Raw genomic sequence first — 21,654 nt, 5'->3', positions numbered from 1 at the left:
ATGACAATAATCTGCAATCTGTACTAAACTGCATCAGCACAGCAGGCCTCAAGCTCAATATGTCTAAATGCAAATATAGACAAACAGAACTCTCCTTTCTGGGGCATACAATTTCACCGACTGGACTAAACCCTGATCCAGATCATATCCTAGCAATTTCAAATGCTCATCCCCCATCAGATTTGCAAACCTTACGTTCCTTCTTGGGTCTAACCTCCTGGTATGCAAAATTCATTCCCAATTATGCTTCTCTCATTGAATCGTTATGAGAATTACCACTGAGAAGTGCAACGTTGGTGTGGACAACGGATGCACAAGCTAGTTTGGAAACTGTGAAAGACTTGATTGTACATAGTCCAATACTTGCACTATTCAGTCCTGCATTGCCCACAATTGTGACTACTGATGCTTCTGATTATGGACTTGGGGCTGTCCTCACACAACTTCATGAGGACAACACAGAGAGGACTACTGCATTTGCTTCAAGGACACTGAGTGAGACTGAGAGAAACTATTCTACAGTTGGAAAAAGAAGCACTTGCTTGTGTCTGGGCTACTGAAAAATGGAGAACTTACCTGTGGGGCCGCACGTTCAAGTTGCGCCCAGACCACAGCCCTTTGACTACATTGCTAACCACAAAAGGACTGGGAAGAGCAGGGAATTGTATTGCTAGATGGTCTGCAAGACTACTCTTTCAATTATGAACTGGAATAGAAGCATGGAAACCAAAATGTGATAGCTGATTGCCTTTCTCGCTTGCCTTTGTCTTCACCAGATGGTCCACCGGAGGATGAGGATGAAGCAGTTGCACTTACTACAAGCACTCTTACTGCAGTAACAAGAGAGTAATTTCAAGCTGCTTGTTCAGCATGTCTAGTTCAACAAAAGCTATGGGAATTTCTGACAGAGATGGCTCAGTAACCCGAAAAACCTTGACCCAGTTTTGCTGCCTTATTTTAGAATTCAGGATGAACTTTCTTTGCTTGATGGCTGTGTGCTACGAGGTACGCACCGGCTACTTGTGCCAGAAGAATTACAGCCAAAACTCATATACCTGGCACACGATACTCATCAAGGTATTGTCAGAACCAAACAACGATTACGAGATCTGTATTGGTGGCCCGGGATGGACTCCCACACTGAAGCAATCATAAAATCCTGTGTCACTTGCCAAATGCATGATAAGATGGCAGTGACGTTACCCCACCATTACAGCCTGTTCCTCTTCCGAATTCTGCATGGGAAAAAGTTGCGATTGACATCGTAGGACCTTTTGCTACTCCTCCAATTGACTGTCGCTATGCCATCACTTTAATAAACTCTTTCAGTAAATGGCCTGAAGTGGCGTCTACATCACAAATTTCTTCTGCTACAGTAATTAAGTTCCTCTCTACAGTTTTTAGCAGGGAGGGTAACCCCAAAGAACTGGTTTCAGATAATGGTAGTCAATTTACTTCTGTGGAATTTGAAACTTTTCTAGCAGAGAGAGAAACATTTTACATAGAAGATCGTCTCTGTATTGCCCTCAAGCCAATGGGGAAATGGAAAGGTTTAACAGAAGTTTGAAAGAGTTTGCAAACGGCTAAACTGGAAGGGCGCTCGTGGATAACCTTCACTACTGATTTCTTACAAGCTTACAGGGCTACACGACATGCCACAACGCAAAGATCACCCGCAGAGTTACTGCATGGAAAACAGATGAATACTAAACTGAACATTGCTGGATTGTTAAAGACAAGACCTGATGCACCAAATGAGGATGCTGTGAGAAAAACAGTTGAACAGAAGCAAGCAAAGTATTAGGCTTTCACAGACAAATGGCGGGGTGCTAAGGAACCTAAGTTTGAGTGTGGTTCCTTCGTTAGAGTAAGAGAACCTGGAATTTTACGCAAAGGGGACCATAAATTCACATCTCCTCTTAAAATCATAGAGAAGAAAGGACCTTACACCTATCGACTTTCTGATGGGCGGGTATGGGAATGCTTCTTATCTTGCACCTGCCTATGCACCAAGAGGAGATGATGCCAACCCCCAGCACACATTGTATGACTTCACCATAGCACTGACACCACAAGACATTGCACTGGAACCGGGGTTTGAGAAACGACCACCTATCTGGACTAGAGACTGTTTTGTTGTATTTACAGTGTTTTCAGTGTAATATTTCTGCCCACAGTATAGTGTCTTGTTCCATGTATGTTGCTGTGGTTAGAAAAAACAATGTTTATTTTATAATTTGGAGAGCTTTTTAAGAGAGGAGGGAATGTGGTGGTTTAGATGCTGCTTGTAATTATTAGAACTGGGAGCACTGGCTGTTGAGAATCTGGAAGCACAGGAAAGAGGGAGGAGGAGATCTACAGAGGGGAGCAGCAGCAGCTTTGTAAAGAGGTTTCACCTTTGTTAAATAAAGGCCTGTTGAAGTTTACTATCTTGCTTGCATGATACAACACAAGGTGCCTCACCAAAGGCTCTTAAGTAAAGTTAGTTGTCATGGGATAAGAGGGAAAGTCCTCTCATGGATTGATAACTGGTTAAAAGACAGGAAAGAAAGGGTAGGAGTAAACGGTCAGTTCTCAGAATGGGGAGAGGTAACTATTGGTGTTCCCCAAGAGTCCATCCTGGGACCAATCCTTTTTATAAATGATCTGGAGAAAGGGGTAAAAAGTGAGGTAGCAAAATTTGCAGATCCCAACTGTTCAAGATAATTAAGAACAAAGACTGCGAAGAGCTTCAAAAGGCTCTCACAAAACTAGGTAACTGGCAACAAAATGGCAAATTAATATTCATGTTGAAAAATGCAAAGTAATGCACACATAAAACTCTGGGGACTAATATAACTATAACCACTCCAAGATCTCTCTTGAATCATTGTAGATAGTTTTCTGAGAACATCCACTAAATGTGCAGCTGACGTCAAAACAAACAGTGGGAATCACTAAAAAAGTGATAGAGAATGAGAGAGAATATCTTACTGCCTCTCTATAAATCTATGGTACGCCCACATCTTGAATACTGTGTATGGATGTGGTCGCCTCATCTCAAAAAAGGTATCTTGGCATTGGAAAAGTTTCAGAAAAAGGCAACAGAAATGATGAGGGGTTTGGAACGGGTGCCGTATGAAGAGAGTGTGAAAAGACTGGACTTTTCGTCTTAGAAAAGAGGAGACTAAGTGGGGACATGACAGAGGACTATAAAATCATGACAGGACTTTAACAGGGTTCAAAAAAGAACTGGATAAATTCATGGAGGTTAGGTCCATCAATACTTATTAGCCAGAATGGATAGGAAGGGTGTCCCTAGTAGGGATGTTAAGGACTAGTTGACTATCTGATAAACAAATGCTAATCGGATAGTTGACAGGATCGTCGACTATTCACTTCACCTCCCTTTGCTGCCTCTATCAGAAAAAAGCAGCAAGTGAGGGGATGAGGAGGAGGTTCTTCAAAATGGCAGTGCCGTGTGGAGCTTGGGGCCAGACCCCAGTCTCCACACAGCGCTGCTGCTTTGAAACCTTGAGGCAGTGCTGCATGAAGCCCAGGATTAGCTGGGGACTCCCCTGCTGACCCTGGGCTCTGTGGGGCGCTGTCACTTTGAAACGCCACATAGAGCTTGATACTGGGCTAGGGCTAGAGCCCTAGGGCTGTTGCTACACTTCAGAGGCGGAGGTGCCCTATCAGCTAATTGAATAGTTGATGCAAAATGGATCAACTGTTCAATTAGTCAGTTATTTGCAATTTATCATCTCTAGTCCCTAGCCTCTGTCTGTCAGGGCCTGGAAATGGATGACTGGAGAGAGTTCACTTGATGATTATCTGTCTCTGTTCACTCCCTCTTACGTTTTTATGTTCTCTCTGAAGCTGCAAGGTATCCTGAGACTGTGCCACCTCTCCAGAGCAGGCTGAGGCTGCGCTGCCCACCAGCTCTCCAGACGTCTGAGTCCAGGGAGGGAGCAAGAGCCAGTGGCCACGGAGTAGGGACTTGGCAGGGGCAAGCATCAGCCATAGTGAAGGGGGAGGCTAGGCTCTGGAGGGCATGGAAGGGGTAGGGTTAGTGGGGGGGGGGGGGACTTGCCTCCTCTAGCCTTGGAATTACCCATTGCCTATGGAGCTCCATTTATTTATAAGCTTCAGGGAGTAGCTGAGTTAGTCTGTACAGGATAATAAACTTAAAAACAACAAATAGTCTAGTAGTACTTTAAAGACTAACAAAACATGTAGATGGTATCATGAGCTTTTGTGGGCACAGCCCACTTTATTTATAGTTAGAGCCCTGTGGATATCTGCATCCTCACACATAAATGCGGATATCCTTGGATCGTTTTTGTAGATACAGATACAAAATTTGTATTTGTACAGGGCTTTGTTTATAGTTACAGTAGCTCACAGGTGTCCCCTGAACACGAGTGCTTTCACCTATCTACTCTTTAAGAGTGCCTTGTGATCTTTTATGACTACAGGCAGTGAGGGTCTTGGGTTTAGATCTTAGCTTATATGTAACGTGCAACACCGTGTGCTCTAGTATCTCTCTAAGTTAGGGATGGGTAACTAAGGCAGTCAAAGACATTCACTAAAATCTTTTGGCTAGCTCGGGTGTGTGATGAGAAGGAGAATTGGGTCTTGCCTTGAGAGGTTGTGGGGAGGGGGAGATCAGGTCCTGGCCTGCCCTGTGCTCATCCGTCAGTGGTAGCTCCTGTTCTGTGGAGTTGGGTCTGGTTCTTTGCTCTGGTTTGCAGGCTCTTGTGACCGCATAATGTGATGTGCACATTTGTGCACAGGAAGGACCTGCTCCTTACAAAGCCCTATGCCTTTCTTGGCCCTTACAAAGATCTAGCAGGGCAAATTTGTTCCTTAGACCATCAATTGCCCATCCCTGCTCTAGGTCGCAGGTAGAGCTGTGCAGGAAATGATTGTCAATGACTTTACGAATTCAAAATGTTTCTGTTCTGCATTGGGACAAACCCAAGCCTTTCAAAATGTTTCATGGAGAGTCAGCAAGAATGCTTGCCAGCACAGGCTGGTGATTAGGGCACTCATGAGGGATGTGGGAGACCTAGGTTCAAGTCTCTGCTCTGCCTGATTTGGCGCAGGGCAAGTGACTCTAACCACCAAGCTGTTCTGGTTGGAGAGCTGCTAACTAGAAATTCTGTCCTGACACACACAACTTTTCAGAAGAAAGTTTCATTGAAACTGATTTGTTACCACACAAAGTTTTGATTTGATAGATTGATGTGTTCTGATTTAAAAACATTTTGTAGAAAAGTTCCTGAATATCTCTAATTGCTGGCTAAGTATTTCCTTAGAGGGACTTGATGACTCATTAGCACCACAGATTCTCAGGTGTGTTCTACTCTGCAAGTTTAGGTCAAATTTAGTCACATTAAATCAATTTTCTAAACAGTGAGTCCACACCACCACACCCATTCTGTGGACTGTAAAGGCTGTTAAAGTCGACTTTGGTACTCCTGCTTTTCATGAGGAGTAATGCTATATTTGCATGGTCGACTTGAGGGTAATGCCAGATGCAGCATTGTGAAAGTCGACGTTCTTGTTCTCTGGGAGGTGTCTCACGGAGCCCCGCAGTGTGACTCCTCTGGCCTGTTGCTCTACAGGTGCACAGGAAAAGCACTGGGAAAGTTGGAATTTAATTTCCTGTTTGGCCAAGGTGGTGAGCAGACCTCAGAGCAGGTAGCACACCTGACCACTAATGCCAAGGTTTGCAAATGAGCTCCAATGTAGAGCATGCAGGAGATCCTAGACCTGATTGTTGTATGGGGAGAGGAATTTATTCAGGCAGAACTATGAAGCACCAAAAGAAATGCTGATATCTATGCTAAGCGGAAAAATAATACGCCAGGGATGCTCAGCAGTGCCGCGTGAAGATCAAGGAGCTCAAGTAAGTGTACCAGAAGACAAAGGAGGCAAACTGATGTTCTGTGTCATCGCCGCAAACATGTCACTTATGAGCAGTAGGAATGTAAAATCTTGGTTAATCAGTTGCTGGCAGCCCCAAGGGTAGAGGGTCTGCTTCTGCTCACTTCCCTCCCTGCCTTGTGCGTGGGGCCCATAGTGTGAGGCAGCTGGCTTCTGTTCCCAGCCCCCATGCACAGGAGGAAGGGGGGGGTGGCTCCCAGCACTTGTGGGACTGGAGCAGTGGGCTGCGTGCAGGGGGTTTCTTCCAGGTACCAGCTAGCTATTCACATTCCTAATAAGCAGCTCCATAGGATTTGGGGCGGGGAGGAGCAGACCCAACTAGTGTCCCAAAGCTATGCATAGATTCCTCCCAAGACACTCCTCAGGCAGTCTTGGGTAACAGTGGGGAGGACATTGTGGATGAAGAGGAAAAGGAAAATGGTTAGCAGGCATGTGGAGCATCTAATCTCATTGATAGCCACAATCTTTGTTTAAGCTTTGGAGACAATCCCCTCCTTTTCCAAGGACATAATGCTGCTAGACCCTGATGGCAGGGAGGGTACATCTGGTGAGTTCACATTTTTAATCATGCTTACAAGATGTGATCTGTGACGGCCACTCAGTCTACACAGCAGGGACTCCCTGGAACAGTTTGTGTCCGAAGATGGAGCGGGAATCCTCTTTTCACTTTTTTGTAAAGCTCTCAGAGAGAAGTCCTCTTTCATCCTTCTCACAAGGTTTCTGAGGATGTCCACCTTATTCCGTCCTCTACAATAGGACACCTTTCCATGCCAAGCCAGCAGTAAGTTGTCTGGTATCATTGCAGCATAAGGCCCAGGTTTCTGGTCACATTCAGTCAACATCAGCTTCCTGTCATTGTGTGTGTTTCAGAGAAGTTTTGATACTGTGCATGGCACCTGGGTGAAGCAGGGGAAGATATGTAACTGATACCATTGAGGCAGTATACCTCAGTTTGCTGACTCTCTGAGCCTTTGCCCTACTGCCATGCCCAGGCCTCCTTCTCCCTCCTGCAGGCTCCTCAGTTCCTGTGTGAGCCCCTGCTTTCCTTCCCATAGGCTTCTATGGGAAGGGAGAGTTGCATGCCCATGGCAGGCCCCACAGGGCTAGAACAGCCCCCTGCCTGCAGTGGGCAGGAGCTTCTCCAGCCCTCACCCATTAAGAGTGATGCTTACCAGTTAACTTTTTAACATTTCACAGCCCTATTCCTTACCATGCCTGCCCCCAAGCCAAGTCTAGATGATCCGTTAATATCTCTGGTGTACTTGTTGCATAGTATGCACTTAAAAGCATAACTTTGATGTTGTACATGCTTGTTGTCTTGGACAGACTTTCTTTTATGCTGTGCGCTACAAAGTGTATCCTATAAAGTGTGCTCTTCACTTTTTTTCATTACAGCAGGTACAACAGTTAACTTGTTGACCACTCCCCGGCTCCTTCAGCTGTTCATCTAGCACAGATTCAAAGGCAAAAACATAATCAAGATGACATGTTCAATGAGCAAATGCAAGCTGCCTGAATGGACAGGCAGCAATTAAATGTGTGGAGGAGAAAGATGCTGCTGGAGATGAAAACAGTGTGAGGAGAGTAGAGCTTGCAAGGAAAGTGAACTCAAGGCACTGGAGGATATCTTGTGGCTTGTGGACAGCTGCTGATCCATCTGGTAGAGTCTGATGGAAGGGTGCTTTGCTCTAGCACATGCTGAACCACATGCCTTCTTCACCAAGTTCCATAGCCTCTTCTCTCAGGTGTCCTAGAATGCAGGGGGACGGTCAAGAGCAACCTTCCACTTGACAGCCTTTTGTTCTGGGAGACATCTCTGGGAGTTATCACACATGTGATTGCTGAACAGTGGGATTGTAATATGCTGTTTGCCCTTTTTCTCCCCACTTCCCCTTGCCAAAGCTCCTGCCCTGAACGCCTTTTCTGTTTCTGCTTCCTTCTGTTCCCTAAATAAAAATGCATAATTTCTCCACAATGGTATATTGCTTGTTTTGAATTGGGGAAGGGGGAGTGCATAGGCAAGCGCACTTAATGCAGGGGGCACCTTGTTAAGAGCAACATACATGATTGTCGTATCCCTGTCTTGTCATTCACAAAGCTGTTTTTCAAAGCCTCTTTGATTTGCAGTGCTCTTCGATGTGCTCTTATTGGCCTAGTGTTTGGCTGCCTAGCCAGTAATTATGAGCAATCTGCTTTGGCCTCCTCTTACCCCAGCATTAAATTTTTCCACTTGCTTTTACAAATATTATGGAGCATATAGCAGGCTGTCACAACAATGGTAATGTTGCTTTTGCTAAGGTCTAAACCTAGACAAACTATAAAACCTTCCCTTCAAATGTCTAAAAGCACATTCTACACTTGCTTAGTCTGTATTTAAACTGCTTCTTACTGTGGTTCAGGCTGCTTGTGAATGGCTTCATGAGCCATGGGAGCAAGGGGTAAGCTGGGTCTCTAAGGAGCACTAGTGACATTTCAATGCCTTCGATAATTTTCCAGTCTAGGTAGAAAACTGCATTTTGCAGCTTTCTGAAGAGTCCAGAATTCCTAAAGATGTTTGTATCATGCACCTTTCCTGATCATCCCACACTGATGTTGGTGAAACGACCCTTGTGATCTACCAGCACTTACAACATCATTGAGAATTACCCTTTTCGGTTTATGAAGTCTTTGGCAAAGTTGTCAGGTGTCACGATAGGGCTATGCGTTCCATCTATCACTCCACCATGGTTAGGGATCTTTATTGTGGCAAGACCCTCCTCTATATCCTGCACATCAGGGTGAGGGGAAAAACAGTTTGCAAAGTTCCATGAAAGTGGCCTTATGTGTGCAAAGGTTTTACAGCTGCTGCTGATTATCCTATAGTTGCATAACTGTGTGGTTCCAATTTTTCAGTGGTTACACGTTTACTTAACTTATTTTAACATCCTAATTACCATAGTACTTAGCAGTTGAGTGGAGTCTGTGTTTATCCTGCTATAACGTCTGCATGGATAACCAGGCCTAAAAAGTGCACAAAAAGATTGTTTGCCATTGTGGCTTACAGTATGTACCCAGAACTACCCGCTGCACTATTTTTGTCCCATCAGGCAGTGAGAATCTGACCCAGAATTCAAAGGGACAACAGGAACTGCGATAACTACCAACAGTCACTGTCAAAGTGGATGGTAGCAACCCAAATGGGGATGCACTATGTCAAACTCTTGTGCACAGTGGGGACATGCACCTTTGACTTTACAAAATTGGGTGCTAAAAATTGACCTTAATAAATTTGACATAATCTTGTATGCAAGGCCATAGACTTTGAGAACAGAAGAAGGCACCATTAAGAGAATCTGGTCTGACCTCTTGTGTGACATAGTCTGAAAGATATCACCCAATAGCAAGGGTGGGCAATATTTTTTTAATGGGGGGGGGGGGATTCAAGATTTTGGCAGGTGGTCAGGGCTGCATTTCTAAGGAGGGTCTGGTACAGAGGTTGGAGGCAGAAATGAGCTTGGGGTAGGAGACGGGTGCAGGGTCTGAAAGGGAATTTGGTTGAAGGAGGGGGTTGTGATCTGGGGTGGGGGCTTGGGGTCCAGGAGAGGATTCTAGCCTGAGGGAGGGGCTCTAGAGGAGGTGCAGGGTCTGGAAGGAAGTTGTGACCTGAGAGAAGGGGGGAAAGGGGTATAGAGGTTTTGGGTGGTGGCCTGGGGCAGGTAGTTGCAGTAAGAGGGGATGGGGTGCAAAGGAAGGCTGTGGCTGGGAGGCGCTTACATAGGCAGTTCCCAGCCAGCAGCCTTGCAGGAACCTGAGGAAAGCTGTCTGCTGCAGTCCCAGGCTGGTCAGCTGGCTGCTCCTCATGGTTCTGCAATGGGCATAGGGGAGGGGCTGAGGCTTCACACACTGCCTCTGCTCCCATCAAAATTTCTCAGTTCCTGTTAGCTGGAAACTGGCAAATGAGAGCTGAGAGATTTTGCGGGGGGGGTGGACAGTGTGCAAAGCCTCCTTTCTCCCTCCCCAGCATTCGGAGTAGAGAGCAGCCTACTACTTAAGTGTGAGCTGCTAAGGGGGTTCTGGTGAGGTGACTGTGGGCTAGATTCAATGGCTTGGTGGACTAGATCTTGCCCACCCGTACTCAAGAGGATATTTCTCTCCCCGAAGTAGCCAGGTTTTTTGCTGAAGGTGTGCGTCAAAATACTTGCCTAATTAAATGCACCTAGCAGTAGAGTTGGCTTATTGCTCTTACTGACTTTTGAAACATTCTTAGTGACTCTGGGATTTGTTATTTACATAAACTACTCCATCAAAGCAATGCCTGGCCAACGCAGAAAGCTTTTTAACAGGCTATGCCATGTGTTTGCCTTGGGGGTGGGCGGGAGAGAGGCAGAAAAACAGAACTAAAAGTGATTGGTTATAAATTATGCCTCTTGTTCCCAGAAAGGATGGTAGTTACAGGAACTACTGTATGTAGGTCAGGTGGAATTCTCTTTGCTTTTGGTTCTGGTAGTTTTATTGGGAACTAGAGGAAAGGAAACCTGTTGAAGGGGGGATTTGATAGCGGACTTCAACTACTTGAAGTGGAGTTCCAAAGAGGATGGAGGAAGGCTATTCTCAGAGGTGGCAGATGGCAGAACAAGGAGCAATGGTCTCAAGTTGCAGTGGGGAGGTCTAAGTTGGATATTAGGAAAACCTATTTCACTAAGAAGGTGGTGAAGCACTGGAATGGGTTGCTAAAGGAGGTGGTGGAACCTCCATTCTCAGAGGATTTTAAGGCTGGGCTTGACACATCCCTGGCTGGGATGATTGAGCTGGGTTTGCTCCTGCTTTGAGCAGGCGTTGCAGTAGATCAGTGGATTCCCAAACCTTGGTCTGCGGACCGTTGCTGGGCTGCAAACCACTGTCCAGCGCCTCCCCTCCTGTCAGGACTGTTGGAGGAGGCGTGTTCTCAGCCAGCCAGTGCCAGACAGGGGTGAGGTCTCCTCCTGGACATGGAAGAGCAGCTCACTGCACAGTGGGAGAGCTGCGCGGAGCCTGGCACAGCAGCCTCTTAGAGCAGCTGTAACCTGGGGGACGGGGCAGGTGCTGACGGTTCTGGGGGCGGGGCTAGTGCTGGGGTGGGCAGCTCTACGAGGCAGTGGGCTAACACTGGCATGTGGCGTTGAGAGCTGGCACTGGGGTGTTCTGGGGGCAGGGCTGGCACTGGGGGCTCTGGGAATGGGGCTAATATTGGAGACTTGCATGAGGGAACGCTGGGGGATTTTGGTGCAGTGGGGCTCTGGAAACAGGAGGCTGGCACTGGGGGGTCAGGTGGTGGGCGGCTCTAAGGAGTTGGGGGGGCTAGCATTGAGGCATTTGGGATGAGAGGTTGGCACTGGGGGGATTGAGTTCAGGGGACTTGGGGGGGTCAGTATCTGTCACTGGGAATAGCAGAAGGGTGGGGAGCTCTAAGGGTTAGCGTTGGCACTGATGGGGCTCTGGGGACCAGGGCTCTTGGTGCACTGATAACATTTTATTTTCACATTTGCATAGTCTTTATTTGCATAATGAATATGTAACTATGCAAATAAAGCATTATCAGTCCACCAAAAGTTTGTGAATGGGTTTGCCAGTCCACAGTATAAAAAAGTTGGGAGCCACTGCACTAGGTGACCTCTTGAGGTCTGTGTTAGCCCACTTGGAACAGGATAATAAATATCTCTACATCCTATAGCGTGCTATCCAGCAATGGCCCATGGGGCCGTCATAAATATTGACAGTTAAACCTCAGGACTCCCCTGTTAAGTAGCTAAGTACAGTAAACTTCCGATAATCCGGCACCTTTAGGGGGTGCCAGATTATCAGATATGCCGGACTATCAGAAGGGGGGGCTATGAGGGGTCTGGAGTGGGGTGGGAGGGGATGCCACCCCAGACCCCTCATAGCCTCCCCTTACGATAGTCCGGCTCTGCCCCAGGCGTCCCTGATTCAGTCGCTGCTGGTCAGTTTCAGCAGCAGCTGAATCGGGGATGCCTGCAATAGAGCAGCTGGGGTGCTGCTGGGTTGGTCCCGCAGTGCCGAGGGGCGGCGCTACGGCACCAACCCGGCAGGACCCCATCTGCTCTGCCCCTGGGGTCCCTGATTCAGCCGCTGCTGAAACAGATCAACGGCTGATTCCAGGAAGCCCGGGGCAGAGCTGCTCTGCCCGGGGCTTCCTGGAATCAGCCACTGATCTGTTTCAGCAGCGGCTGACTTGGGGACCCCTGGCGCAGACGAGCAGATGGGGTCCTGCTGGGTTGGTCCCGCAGTGCCTAGGGCTGGCGCTACGAGACCAACCCTGCAGCACCTCAGCTGCTCTGCTCCAGGCCTCTGGATTCAGCCGGCTGGTGAAACTGACGTTGCTGGTCAGTTTCAGCAGCAGCTGAATCCCAACGCCTGGGGCAAAGCATCCGGGGTGCTGCCGGGTTGGTCCCGTAGCGCTGCCCCTTCCTGGAATCAGCCGCTGATCTGTTTCAGCAGCGGCTGACTCGGGGACCCCTGGGGCAGAGCAGCTGGGGTCCTGCCGGGTTGGTCCCGCAGCGCCGTCCTTTGGCGCTGCGGGACCAACCCGGCAGCACCCCAGCTGCTCTGCTCCCGGCTTCCCTGATTCAGCTGCTGGTCAGTTTCAGCAGCAGCTGAATGGGGGAAGCCTGTCCGGCTGCCCCAGCACTTCCAGGTTCCTGATGGTGCCAGACCATCAGGAGCCCCGGAGCATTGGATGCTGGACTAATGGAGTTTTACTGTATTAGTAACTCCATATGACATCTGATACATTGACGGGGATTAATATGTCCAAGATCAGGCTTTCAGTCTGTGACAGAGCCAGGGATATAACCTGACTGACTTCCAGTCATGTATACAACCCTCTAGGCTAAATTGTGGCCATTTGGAACCTTATAGATATTCTTGAGAATATCTTACTCTGAGATCTGTGTTCTTAATTTTTCATACATTGATTCTCCTGCATTGGGAACATTCCTGTTGAAATGTTACTTTTTCTCCAGAGATACTGTGATTATTCTACTCTCACTGCAAATGTGTAATGCAGTCTGTGAAAAGAGCATTTGTGCCTGCCTTGATTTCAGCTCTTGTCAATGATGATTATTGGCACTGAGGTTCTGGCATTACATGCACAGCTTCACCTTTCTTTTGGTCCTGAATAGTTGAATGTAATTAGAGCCTTCTTCATGTTCTGTTTCTCCCCTCCTCCCCCCCTCCCCCCCCATTCTCACATTCAGCCATGATTTTCTGTGATTGATGATATTGGCAGTGTTCACTGCCCACAAAGAGGGAGGATGCCTGAGTGAAACAAGGGCAGGGTCTTGAGCTAGTGAGAGATGATATTCAGCATCTTCCCCCTTATTACCTGTGGCAGTGTTATGCCTTCTGGCACTGTGCCTCCTTGTCTTTCCTGAGGTACCATTGTCTCAGAGGCAGAAGGATTTTGCCCTAAATTGGTTGCCTCTAAAAACTGGATCACATTATGTGCAACTGAATCATTATGCTTTCTTTATTACATCACATATTACCATTGTTGTAGATATACTTCCCATTCTGTGTTCCTTCATATCTTCTCCATGTCCAGCTATGCTTAGTTGCTTTTGTGCCATTGGACTCTTATGGAAGGAGAAATCCAGCAAGATGCCCTAATCTTTTGTAGAACTGCTAATTTATCTTTTAGGGAGTCATTTTTTACCATCTTGGTAGATGGTCAATAGCCAAAATTTACACCAAGCTACTTTTCTTAATAAATAGACTACATTAAAAACATCTGGTTAAATTCAGTCAGCAGGCAACACAATGACACTAAGCCTTGGCCTATGCTTAAAAGTTAGATCAACTTAGCTACATTGCTCAGGGCTGAAAAAGTTTACACCCTGAGAACTGTAGTTAGGTCAACTAGGCCCCTGTATAAACACAGCTAAATTGCCAGAATAATTTTATCAGCCTACCCACTCTCAGAGGTGGATTAAACTACATCAGTGCAAAAACCTCTTCCATCAGTGTAGGCAGCATCTACACTACAGCCTTACAGCTGCAGCACTATACCTGTGCTGGTGTTATGGCTGTAGTGTAGCTATGGCCTCTCAGTGCATCAGATTTAAATTACAGTTGCTTGGAACTTAGTCTAACCTCAGCATACATGAAGGGTTATACATCTTCTGGTCTAGCCTGTACATGGCAGCACTGGGTGGTTTTCTGATTGGTACACATGGTAAAAAACAAATCAACAAACAACATTTTATTCCCAGTATCTTACTCCTTTTAAAAGAGTATACCATTGCCTCTTCTTTTTTCAGACCTTCAAAGAAATCTGGTAGCTTTCAAGGAATCCTGAACCTGGCTACATGTTGTCTGTAAATCGAGTTTTGGTTCTCTTTGTGATACAGGTTCTCGCTGTGACTCAAGCAAGCCACTAGCCTTATATAGTGTATTACAGTACATTTTGACAAATGATGGAGATGGAAGTATGTGATGCTAACTCATGACTGTGTAACTTACTGTCTTTATTAACAACGAGAAGTCCTGTGGCACCTTATGGACTAACAGATTTATTGGCGCATAAGCTTTTGTGGGCAAAGACCCACTTCATCAGCTGTATCTCCAATAAATTGATTAGTCATAAGGTGCCACAGGACTTCTCATTGTTTATGCAAATTCAGACTAACACAGCTACCCCTCTGAAATTTGACTTTAGGCCAGTGTACTGTTATTGGGTCTCTCTTGTTTTAGACTGGAGACAGCAATTTGGCCAAAGTTTTCTTTTCCCGTAATTAAGGTGGGTGGAGGAACTGTGCAATGATACTACACCCCATTTCCTAGTTTTGGATTTAACTTTTAGAGCCCCTTCCCCTAGCAAATGTTAGAAACAAAATCTGCCCATGTGGCTGGTTCCATTGTGTATAAATTAGGGGTGTGAAGGTTTAACTGGTTAACCAGTGGGGCTGGAGCAGCTCTCCACATGCTGTGGGCAGGGGGCTGCTCCAAGCCCACGGGGGAAGGGGCTGTGCAGATAGGGGCTGCCTCTGTCTGTGTCTGGCCTGAGCACCCTGTAGACAGGCTGCTCTAGTCAGGATGCTGGAGCAGTCTCTACCTGCAGGGCGCGCCTTGGCCCACCGCGGACAGGGATTGCTCCAGCCAAGTTGGAGCAGTCCCTGCCTGCAGCAGTGAGGTGGGGGAGGGGGCATTCTAGATGGGCTGGAGTGGGTGCCCCACTTGCTGTTTTTTAGTTGGTTAACTGGCTAAACCATATGTTTAATCAGTTAGCCAATTAAATAGGATAGTATAAATATAAAAATCAGTGTGCATAATACACTGCAGACCTATTGTTCAGAATAACAAGCTTAGGTGTGACTTCCAGATACATTGTATAACATGCTGTGATAAATGCAGTTACAGTGGTGAAGGGTGAACATTACCCAACGAAGAACAAGGTAATCAAATGGGGAAAAACATTTTTCTCTTTTCAGGCTCTTGAGGTGCATCCGGGGTATTTGGTTCACATGGCAGCAGCAAACTTGACTCCACCTGGTTCTTTGGATTTAAATCTGCCTGGATTTTCGAGAGAGATACTTGGGACTAAATTGGAGGGCAAATACCTCTGCTCTGAGTGCAAGAATATTTTGAGGAGGCCATTTCAAGCTCAGTGTGGACACCGCTATTGTTCCTACTGCCTGAAGAAACTTATAAGGTAATTTATTCTCCGGTCTGCAACCAAACGAATGTAAGCAAAGGAAAGCAAAAAAGGAAATACAGCCTTACTTTCTGTGGGTGTGAATGAAGGCCATGTTTTAGGTCTGTCTCTGAGTTTCAGCATCTGGTCCTCTTCAGGCCCTGGAGAACATGTCTACACAGCATTTTGCAGTCCTTGGGAAGGAGCCCTCCAGCTCAAGTTGACCAACTCAGGCTAGCAGGGCTTGCACTAGTGCTCTAAAATCAGTGTGTAGGAAAGGAATAACTGAAATAGAGCAGAAATGTGTATTCATTAAAAGGATCAATCAGTGAATGTAAAATGTATGTTAGAAAAGAGTTCCGTTTGCTGTTTTAAAATATACTTGTATAAATAAACCTCCTTTGTCTCTGAAGGATCTCTAGAGAAGCCTCTGTCACTGAATGACAAATTCAGCCTGAATCTTTTTACTTTATGGCTGATTTTTTTTTCTCTGCTCCTATTAGCTCTGGGCCTCAGAAGTGTGCAGCCTGTATTCAGGAAGGAATATATGAAGAAGGAGTTTCTATTTTAGAAACAAATTCGGTAAGTAAGACCTCTCCAAGACAGAAAACATTGAAGTCATTCATAAACATTTATTGTTTTTGTTTGGAGTGAGAGGTCAGAGAATGGCACCTAACAATGATGGACTCCATTATCTAACAGGTGTGAATTCTGTACCCTGAGTGTAATGATTAGTGCTGCAATTGATTCCCCAACCTTTACAATTCAGGACATCCTATAACAGCGTTTCCCAAATTATGGGCCACGGCCCGATACCGGGCCACGGGAAAAAAATACTGGGCCTCAGCATGCTTGGTGGCTGCCGGCAGGGCCAGCCTTAGGCCAATTTGGGCCCCGTGCCCCTGAACCCGGAAGTGCTGGCGAGTTATAGAGCGGGGGGCCCTGCTCCACTGATATCAAAATATGGGTGACCATATCAAAAGCTTTGCTAAAGCTGGCACTGGAGGTTTTGGGAGGACCAGAAACAACTTATTTGGATATTCATCATTTGATTAACGAATATGCAAATATGCAAATGAACATTACGTGTCCTCCAAAAGTTCGTGAATGGATTTACTGGTCCCCGTGTCAAAAAGTTTGGGAACCTCTGTCCTACAACATAGATTACCCATTTAAACTCTGCAATAAAGACTTGTTATAGATGTGTCCATGGGAGATAGCTACCTCTGCTTACAGGGGCGGGAGTAATTAAGCTGATGGGAAAGCTCTCCCATTGGTTTAGAGCATCTGCACTAGGAGCAGAGCAGCTGCAGTAATACAAGCTTTATAGTGTATCTGTAGCCTTAGTTTAGGAGGAGAGTTCAAACAACAAAGAGATAAATTGTGATTAGGAATGTCAAAATCTAACTAGTTAACTGGTTACGTGGTGGGCCCGGCTGAGCTGGAGCAGCCCCACCCACGGAGGGCTGGGCCAGAGGAGTTCCCTGCGGACAGTTGGTTGGTTGGCAAAGCCCCAGCCCTGCACAGTTAAATAGTTAAGCAATTAAAATTATATTGTTTAACCAGTTAACTTTGCTAATGTGTATGCACATCCCTAATTGTGACCCTGTTTTATCTTTTACATTTAGGCCATATCTGCACTACCATTTGTATCAACTAAACATAGTCACTCGGGTGCAAAAAAATACCTGTTTGAGCAACATAATTTCTCTGGCACAAGTGGTGGTGTCTATGGGCTTATGTCTGTGAGAGAGCGTCCCCCCGTGGACCAAGCTACCACCATCTGGGGAGGTGGTTTTATTATGTTGATGGGAGAGCATAGAGCAGCTACACAAGCGATCTTATAGTCTGAGAGCTTCACTAGTGTACACCAGGCCTTAGCCTTCCAATCCATGAGACACACTCCTTTGCACTTATGTTTCCAAGGTATGATAGGGCTGTCCACAAATCCTATGCATTGTGATGTTTCTTAGTGACCTGTTTAATCTTGATAGGCTTCTTTAAAGGATGGGGTGCATGATTCTTATGCCTGGGTCCACCAGTTGAGCAAATATTTTCAAAATTATGAAACAAAACATAGTATTTCCTTATAGCATGGAATACAGACATAGCATAGGAAATTAATACATAAGAATGGCCATGCTGGGTTAGACGAAAGGTCTATCTAGCCCAGTATCCTGTCTTCCAACAGTGGCTAATGCCGAATGCCCCAGAGGGAGTGAACAGAACAGATAATCGTCTCGTGATCCCTCTCCTGTCATCCATTTCCAGCCTCTGACAAACAGAGGCTAGGGACACCATCCCTGCCCATCCTGGCTAATAGCCACTGATGAACTTCCATGAATTTATCTAGTTCTTTTTTTAACCCTGTTAAAGTCCTGGTCTTCACAACATCCTCTGTCAAGGAGTTCCACAGGTTGACTGCTGTGTGAAGAAAAATTTCCTTTTGTTTGTTTTAAACCTGCTACCTATTAATTTCATTTGGTGACCCCTAGTTCTTATGTTATGGGAACAAGTAAATAACTTTTCCTATTCACTTTTTCTTCACCAATCATGATTTTATAGACTTCTATCATATCCCCCCAGAAGTCCCAGTCTTTTTAATCTCTCTTCATATGGCACCCATTCCAATCACTAATAATTTTTGTTTCCCTTTTCTGAACCTTTTCCAGTGCCAAGATATATTTTTTGATGAGGCAACCACATCTGTAAACAGTATTCAAGATGTGGACATACTGTGATTTTATGTAGTGGCAATAAGATAGTCTCTGTCTTATTCTCGATCCCTTTTTACATGCAGCAATTTACAAGCATTTCGTAGTGCTTAAACATTAAATACATTCTTACAGTACTGATATCTGTTTTGAAGACCACTAACGTACAGGTGAGCCAGTTTGGTTTTCAACTATGAGTTTATCAGCTCTTAGCTAAACTAGCTCCAGCCAAAGCCATAGCGATTACCAGAATCACAGATACATCTTTAAAGGTATTGTGGGATAACAGATTTGGGAAGACTGTTTCATAACCACAGTGTGTGAAGAATCAGGATACTAGATCAAAGCTGCAATCCCAGAATAACTTGTCTTGTTTTTTCCCGTGAGGCTTTCCCAGATAATGCAGCTCGTCGTGAGGTGGAAAGTTTGCCGTCTGTCTGTATTAACGATGGCTGTACCTGGAAAGGAACTATTAAAGAATATGAGGTAAATACTAGAATGAGTAGAATGAGTCTTCCTTGTATTTCTTCATTGTGATTGCTGCTTTTTTGTGTATGTGAGTAGCGATGGACAAGGCACTTGGGAATTGAATGAGTTCCTTCTGGCATTAGCCATCAGCGTCTAAAATTTCAGCTACATTAACTCAATCCTGGATAAGTTCTAGCCTCCTGGAACTTTCAGACATTTCCAGTCTAACTTAGGTAGTTGTGTCTCCAAAAACTTTTCCAGTCACTAGAATACTTGGTATGATCCCGAAAACCAGCCATTTTTTTCTTCTGTGATGTCCAAAAGCCCCACATCTTCCAAGACACTGTATCCCAGACTTTTTAATGCATCAGCCCAGAAATGTTCCTCAAAAATGATGATAATAGAAATATTGGGCAGATAGGGACCTCCAGTGGCCATCTAATTCAGCCACCACGGTTGGCCAAATGTTTGTCCCACCTGTTCTTGAAAACCTCCAATGACAGGGATTCCATAATCTCTTGGAATAAAATTGATCACTGTCCTCTTTATAGTGGACTTTAACATTTTCGAAAATGTTATCAGCTCCCTACCTTGGGTTCCATTTCTCAAGACAAAACATGCCCAGTTTTTTAACCTTTCCTTAGAGGGCAGGTTTTCTAGACTCTTTCTCATTTGTTTTGCTCTTTGGATTCGCTCCAATTTGTCTGTGCCATATATGGTTAAAATAGGCATTTATCTTCAGGCCTGACTCAATGCATTTGTTTTGGCGGTGGTAGAGTGAATGTGGTCCTTGTCCTGCCCACTGTGCTGTTGCGTCCAGGGCCTGGAGCAATAGAGATAGTAAAGCAGTCCCTCAACACGCAGGAGACTTGGGCAAAAGGTCCAGAGTTATGGATTCAGTGGGTATGCCCTTAAGTAACCCCTTCCACCAGCTTGCTGGACAAAATGGTTTCTGCCCCTCCCCTATCCCTAGTATCAGAACCTCACCATTCATGTATTCAACTCTGCTGTTTTTATGGTTCCCTGAATGTAAATACAAATGCAAAGTGCTCCACTTAGGAAGGAACAATCAGTTTCATACATACAGAAGGGGAAGCAACTGTCTGGGAAGGAGTACTGCAGAAAGGGATCTAGGGGTTATAGTGAACCACAAGTTGAATATGAGTCAGCAGAGTGATGCTGTTGCAAAGAAAGCAAACATGAATCTGGGATGCATTAACAGGTGTGTTGTGAGCAAGACACGAGAAGTCATTCTTCCGCTCTACTCTGCACTGGTTAGGCCTCAACTGGAGTATTGTGTTCAGTTCTGGGCACCGCATTTCAAGAAAGATGTGGAGAAATTGGAGAGGGTCCAGAGAAGAGCAACAAGGATGATTAAAGGTCTAGAGAACATGACCTATGAGGGAAGGCTGAAGAAATTAAGGTTTAGTTTAGAAAAGAGAAGATTGAGGGGGGACATAATAGCCGTTTTCAGATATCTAAAAGGGTGTCATAAGGAGGAGGGAGAAAACTTGTTCATCTTGGCCTCTGGGGATAGAACAAGAAGCAATGGGCTTAAACTGCAGCAAGGGAGGTTTAGGTTGGACATTAGGAAAAAGTTCCTGTCAGGGTAGTCAGACACTGGAATAAATTGCCCAGGGAGTTTGTGGAATCCCCATCCCTGGAGACATTTAAGAGTAGGTTAGATAAATGTCTATCAGGGATGGTCTAGACAGTATTTGGTCCTGCCATGAGGGCAGGGGACTGGACTCGATGACCTCTTGAGGTCCCTTCCAGTCCTAGTATTCTATGAATGTGACCATTAGCACATACACAGATAAATGTTTTTATTTGGTATGTTGGGGGAATGTGGGGTGCTGTAAAGGGCAAATTACTGCTTAACTACAAAGGAGTGAGTTTAGGTTTAGAAGTGGTCTCGGGAAGGAGGCTGGGGCACTGGAAGGGGCTTTGATATGTCAGATCCAGGAGTTGCTCCCCACATGCTGCTCTTATCTTAGTCCCTTTACTCAGTGTTTTTCAACATCTGGACTCTGATTCCATTGTTTCCTGAGGGTTGTAAAACTTACCCCACAGACCAAGTTTTCTTATATATTTATTTGTTTAAGTTGTTCCTAACTCTTCTGATTGAAAGGATTTATTTGCAATGCAAATTACTACAGAGACTATTCACTACAGAGTGCTGGGAAATATGCCATACAGTCCCAGGGAATGATTCCCATTCAGATGCAGATATAAAGTTGCTTGACACTTTAAATGACTACTTCTTGGAGTAGCTGGTCCTGGAACCCACAAGAAGAGGCAATTACTGGTTTAGTCCACTCCCCCCCTCTTCTCATGCCCTTCCTTTCCCACTACCTTTTTCCTCCACCCCAGCTCTCTTGCCCTGTCCCACTCCAGGTACTCATTACTGTGCAGAAAAAGTGTGGTTCCCAGCACACACAAGGGTAGCGCAGCAGGCACTAGGACTCAGGAAGCTTCATTCAGCTGCAAAGTCACCACAGCTGAGTGACACCTTTTTCAGCCAGCAGCTCTGGGCTTCTTGAAACTTGAGAGATGGGGAGCCTGTGGCACGATTCCATATGCCTCCTGCTTTACCTCTGTTTGGGGAATAATGTCTTCCCAAACTATGCTCATGGGACCCCAAACCCCTCCTACCCTCACATGACTTCCCTTGGTTTCACTGTCCCTTTCCACAGGGAAGCAAAGAAATCTGCAGGTGATCATGTTTTCTCTGTGGTGCAGAATTCCTCCAGGAGTAAAGCTAGGTCTGTGGGAATAGTACTAGTGACTTTTATGTCTGTTGGGAGTGAAGAAGGATTATGGCAGCTGTAGTAGTTGATTTATCTGATATCTCACTTCTCTTCCCCATTGTGG

The 21,654-nt window shown here is 45.7% G+C and overlaps 1 protein-coding gene across 4 annotated transcripts in view; it reads left to right on the top strand.

Moving 5' to 3' along the window:
• TRAF2 (TNF receptor associated factor 2) overlaps nucleotides 1-21,654 on the top strand; it is an 85,087-nt gene that overhangs the window by 10,361 nt on the left and 53,072 nt on the right. For all 4 annotated transcript variants that reach the window (XM_075905998.2, XM_006134756.5, XM_075905994.2 and 1 more), the window contains exons 2-4: nucleotides 15,396-15,616; nucleotides 16,102-16,180; nucleotides 18,700-18,798. In XM_075905998.2, coding sequence (XP_075762113.2) covers nucleotides 15,396-15,616; nucleotides 16,102-16,180; nucleotides 18,700-18,798 — 399 coding nt within the window. The remainder of the gene's footprint in view (nucleotides 1-15,395; nucleotides 15,617-16,101; nucleotides 16,181-18,699; nucleotides 18,799-21,654) is intronic.

The sequence above is a fragment of the Pelodiscus sinensis genome, chromosome 23 (genome assembly GCF_052426305.1).
Source record: "Pelodiscus sinensis isolate ZL-2025 chromosome 23, ASM5242630v1, whole genome shotgun sequence".
In the NCBI taxonomy this organism is placed as follows: Eukaryota; Metazoa; Chordata; order Testudines; family Trionychidae; genus Pelodiscus; species Pelodiscus sinensis.
Note: the sequence above shows the minus strand (reverse complement) of the source record. Positions and strands in the feature narration are given on the sequence as shown.